Below are 4959 nucleotides of genomic sequence, written 5' to 3' on the forward strand. Positions count from 1 at the left end.
TAAAAGAATTGCCACTTAAATAATGGAAAATTAAGGTACAGTGTTAATCTGTTATATATAAGGGAAAGAAATGAATCGTCCGATTTAAGAAAAATTGTATGAATATTACTCACATTGAAGAGGGGTTGATGGGCTTGGAAGAAGTTTTGAAGTTGCCGTGGCAGTGGAAGGAGGTTCTGCATTATAAAATACGCATCGGATGAAGGAAGTATAAAACGAACGACATCAGTTTATACGATTTATATTCAATATTTTTGATGCAATCTAGAGAGACATCGGCAGAGATATAAAGAGGAAAGGTAGCGGCAAATAAAGATGCGAGGATATGGACGAAAACGTTATCGTTGTTTTATTTGTAGTAAGAAATGTAATATTGATAGAGATATCTTACCTGAAATTCAAAGGAGTTTGCATAAAATGCTTGTGTTAAGCAGAATAGGAGGGGAAGCGGTTACTTAAACATCAGAAGTATTCTGTTTAATGAGGTGCTTAATTTTAAGAAAAAGTATATAACGTTTGGTGTTATTCAATAGATTGCGAATTAATAATCCATGTTTAGATGAAGACAAGGAAAGAAATGTTGTTTGGATAGGTGAAAGTCCTTTTGGATGAAGAAATATTTGTAAAATATTTTGGAAATGCTGTGTAGAGGGCACATTGTGATCATCCGTACGGTGATCGGTGCTCCGATGTAGGCATTGTGAAAAATATCAGTGAAGCGATAAGAGTTGAATAAATTGACAGCTGAATTCTATGAGAATTTAGGCAGTCAGTTTAACAAAAGTACTTCATAACAGAACTTAACGCAATAACATCGGCGGAAATATGAAATTTACAGCAGTTCTGAAGTAAATTCGCTTATTGTAATGTATAGGAAAGAAATGAAAATTTAGAATTTCGTCAACCGTAGCTTCTTACGAACGATTGCATCCATTGCATTGTGCAAAAGAGAAACTGATGTTGATCCAATTCATTGTTCAATGAAATTATTATATGTGCAAGAGACCTGATCAAATGATTTGCTTTCTAATTATCGTGAAAATAGATTGAGTCTGATCAATTTAGCAATACTTGATTGAGAAAAATCAGCGAGACCTCTGTTATTTTTTAGGAATATGCTGTATTTTTCTGAAAGAAATTATTCTGTTTTGCAGTGATTAATGTATATTGAATGAACATGCTGCGTTCGATCACTTCATAGGAATTATGTTTGGAAAATAATATCTTTTAGTACAATTACGTATAGAATAAAACTCACGTGGACGAGTAGTTGGTAGAGTTGATGCAGTTGCTGAAGTGACTGGTGCCGTTGTTGTTGAGATAGGGTCTGCAATATTAAATGGAGTGCAAATTATTCGATAGATAGAATTACTTGAATTTGGATGAAATTATAAAGATATTGCATCCATTAGAAAACGAAGTAAAGGCAATGAAAGATTGAAAGTTTCATGTAAACTACTTACGTTTACAGAGTTTTGCAGAGAGAGATACCAACATATCTTGGGTTGGATCGATTGGAGAAAGCTCAATTTGTACCGTGGTTTGACCATTATGTTGTGGAATGGCAACTGGTCGATCTGGAGTTGATTCCTAATAAATGAAATGAAACCTTAAGCTGAAATAACCTCGATGAGTAGGAAAAGCGTGAAAATTATACAGTTCGTCTTTTTAAGGATTGAAAGTGCTCTATTATATCTACGGTTGAATATTATTCATGAATTTAGCAAAATATATCGATCGATTCAGTTAGGAAAAGTTTGGGCTTTGATACAGTGTATTGAGTACTTCGACATGTTTCCGTGATTAGAATGAAAAAAAAGAGCCACTACTGAATACCTGGATTTGTCTTTTTGCAGAAGGATGTGATATGAAAACTGTATAGGACTTCACATTCTCGTGTCGAACAAGGCGAATTGAACCTCCAACATCTAAGTTGGGGCCAATATCTAATGTGATAATCCTTGTGTCATTCGTATTAGTTCTCCATCCAAAATCGGGTCTGATGTCACCGGGATTGCCAACTGACGGCTGGAGTGAGATGGCAGTGTCTGGGATGAAAGATTCATCGTTCATCGCTTCTAATTGATCACACAACCCTGTCAAATAAAGCAATTCTCATAGAATGGAAAATTAAGTTAAAGCGTAATTATGTTGTCTATGGTTAAGAAAGCAAGCGGTAGATATCCCTAAAACTGTGAACTTGTAACTCACATTGACTCGTCGTTGATATCCTTGAAAAGACTCCCGAAGTTACAGGTGCCATTGTAGTGCTTGTAGTTTCTACAATATAAAAGTACGTTCCGTCAACAAAATCTTATATGTAACTGTATTTACTAATTTTTGCGGCATTGAAATGAAGAAAAGTTTATACTTTGCAACAAAAATTACAAGGTTGATGCATATTCAATCGTACGCTCTAAATTTAAATGATTACCTCTTTTGTGTGCTAGCCAAGATATCAAATTTCTGGAGTATGTATGATTTTTCTACCTCTGATTGTTTCTATGCAACAACTTAATTATATAAGGCGAATGTTTACAAAAACTTGTTTGGGTTTTACTCTTGTGTAGCCCACCTGTATATTGCCTTCTCTATTAATTAATTATACATTAAGGTAGAAAATCTTTGGTATGGATGGAATGTTTATTTAAATAACATGAGTTTATATCTTCTCTCCACCTCTATACTCCTTATAAGGACTGATTTATAACTTATTTGAGAAAGTTTCGGTCTGTGGAGGCATATGGCCTTGAGGTTAGAGCAGCGGATTCGTGGTCGGGGGATGACGGGTTCAAATCTCAGACTGTGTGATGTGTGCATATGGTTACAAACGAAGCACCTAAGTTCCACGCGGCTCCGCAGAAGGTAATGGCGAACTTCCGTTGACTCTTTCGCCACGACTTTCTCTCACTCTTGTATCTAGCAGCTCACCTGTGACGGACCGGCATCCCGTCCAGGCGGAAAACCTATACGCCAATATAACTTGGAAACCGGGCCTTATGATCCAGGCATGGACCGAGAAGGAACATACAACAACAAAAACATAGTTTTGGTATACTCAAAAATTTGCTTTGATTACATTGAAAATGTGGAGTACGGAGACAATGAATGTAAAAATATTATTTTATTCATCAATGATTATTTTGTAAGAATGTTTCCCTTACCTGTAGCATAAGTTGGTCTCTGTGTGATGGTAGATATTGTGAAGACCAATCTTGTTGCTGGTTTTTGAACATTTGTTGAAACTTCTAGTGTACTGACTACTGTTGAATAAGATGGGATAACTGAAATGAAAATGAATACATTTGAAAAGTGATACAGAAATACCTCGCTTTACAGAAATAATGCGTTCCTGAAATATTCTGGTCGTAATGCAATCCTAATGTGCAATTAATTTCCCTGCAGATTTTCGTGTTATCAAGTGAGATTACGTCCGTGCGTACGTTTTCGAAAAGACAAAACAGCATAAGAAATCAACAGAGAACAAGCAACACAGTTACATTTATTCATGAAAATACTAATTTCTAAACACTCACAATATGACACATTGGGTTGGTGCATAATTACTGCAGCTTTTTCTCAACGAATTTTATTCAACAAAAACAATAACAACATGTAACAAAAACATCTTAAAATGATTATTCCGGAGCATATTCACCATCTACTTCAATTACTGCTTGGCAGACAGTCAACCCAATACATACATGAAGTACATACAATATAGATACATAAAAAACACGAAAACATTTCTAGAGGAATGTATTAGGAAATTAATTCGTTAGGTGACTCGGTACATTGTCTTCTTAAAAGTTTCAAACCAACCTTTTTAATTAGGAGGGATTTTAATTAGAAGTTTCACCTTATTTCTGCAAATCGGAAGATAAACTTTTGGCATTTTAAAAAATTATCATCATGTTTATCGGTACTTTACGCCGACCCATAACATTCAAGAGTCATTCCGTCTTAAGTGTTGCATTGTCAAGTGGCACTCCGTCGGTTACGACGACGTGAGTTCCAGTTGATCCGATCAACGGAACAGCCTGCTCGTGAAATTAACGTGCAAGTGACTGAGCTCTCCACAGACATGTGTTCCTTTAATGTAGTTCTCGAGGAGATTCAGCGTGACAGAGTATGACAAGGCTGGCCCTTCGAAATACAGGTTTCTTCCTGTTTCTGTTGAAACCTGCTCAGCTAATACCTCAACGTTTCCTCTTCCCATTAAGTTTAGTTATAGAAAGGCATATTCTCCCGCTACCAACCTAGCAATTCATTACGAAATACGTCTGAGTAAATACCAATTTATGTCAAAAACTTTCTAGTTGTGTATTTAATTCATTACACGTACATCTATGCATACATATACAATGTGCTACTGAAACAGTTTTAAAAACACAACATAAATGGTTTGATACAACACTCAGAAATCTACAAAGAATGATTAAATTTTTATGTACAAATAATATTTTATTGGTAAGTGTCCCTCAAATGCATACTTTTTCTACCATCAATAAAATATAATTATTGATAAAATTCCTACCACAATCATGTTCATCAGATCCAGAAAAACAGTCCATATTTCCATCACATATCTTGGTTTTATTTATACAATGACCATCTTCGCATTGGAACTCGTCTTCATGGCATTTACAGGTATCACATGTCATGTTTCCACTTTTACAAGTGCTATAAAAATAAATAAAAACAATAAAATTGTCCCAAATTAGTTTAATTATATAACAAATAAAATATTACATCTCATGAAGCTAATTAGTGCAAGACATATTTCTAGGTATGAGGTAACACGAAAAAACAAAAAAACAAATTCATTGAAATTCATTAAAAAAAAGACTTCTGTCCGTAAGAAAATATTTTACTTTAATCAGTTAAAAAAAAAGTAAGTCTCCGTATTCTTTATAACTATTTGATATATATATACACATATATATATATATATATATA

At 34.4% G+C, this 4959-nt stretch overlaps 1 protein-coding gene across 1 annotated transcript in view; it reads right to left on the minus strand.

The window, feature by feature from the left end:
- Positions 1-4959, minus strand: part of LOC128247133 (SCO-spondin-like) — a 61006-nt gene that overhangs the window by 3934 nt on the left and 52113 nt on the right. The window contains exons 26-29 of the mRNA XM_052965953.1: positions 4538-4683; positions 3165-3284; positions 1837-2096; positions 1464-1590 (exon numbers count right to left, since the gene is read on the minus strand). Of these exons, the coding sequence (XP_052821913.1) occupies positions 1464-1590; positions 1837-2096; positions 3165-3284; positions 4538-4683 (653 nt within the window). The remainder of the gene's footprint in view (positions 1-1463; positions 1591-1836; positions 2097-3164; positions 3285-4537; positions 4684-4959) is intronic.

This window comes from Octopus bimaculoides, chromosome 2 (genome assembly GCF_001194135.2).
Source record: "Octopus bimaculoides isolate UCB-OBI-ISO-001 chromosome 2, ASM119413v2, whole genome shotgun sequence".
In the NCBI taxonomy this organism is placed as follows: Eukaryota; Metazoa; Mollusca; class Cephalopoda; order Octopoda; family Octopodidae; genus Octopus; species Octopus bimaculoides.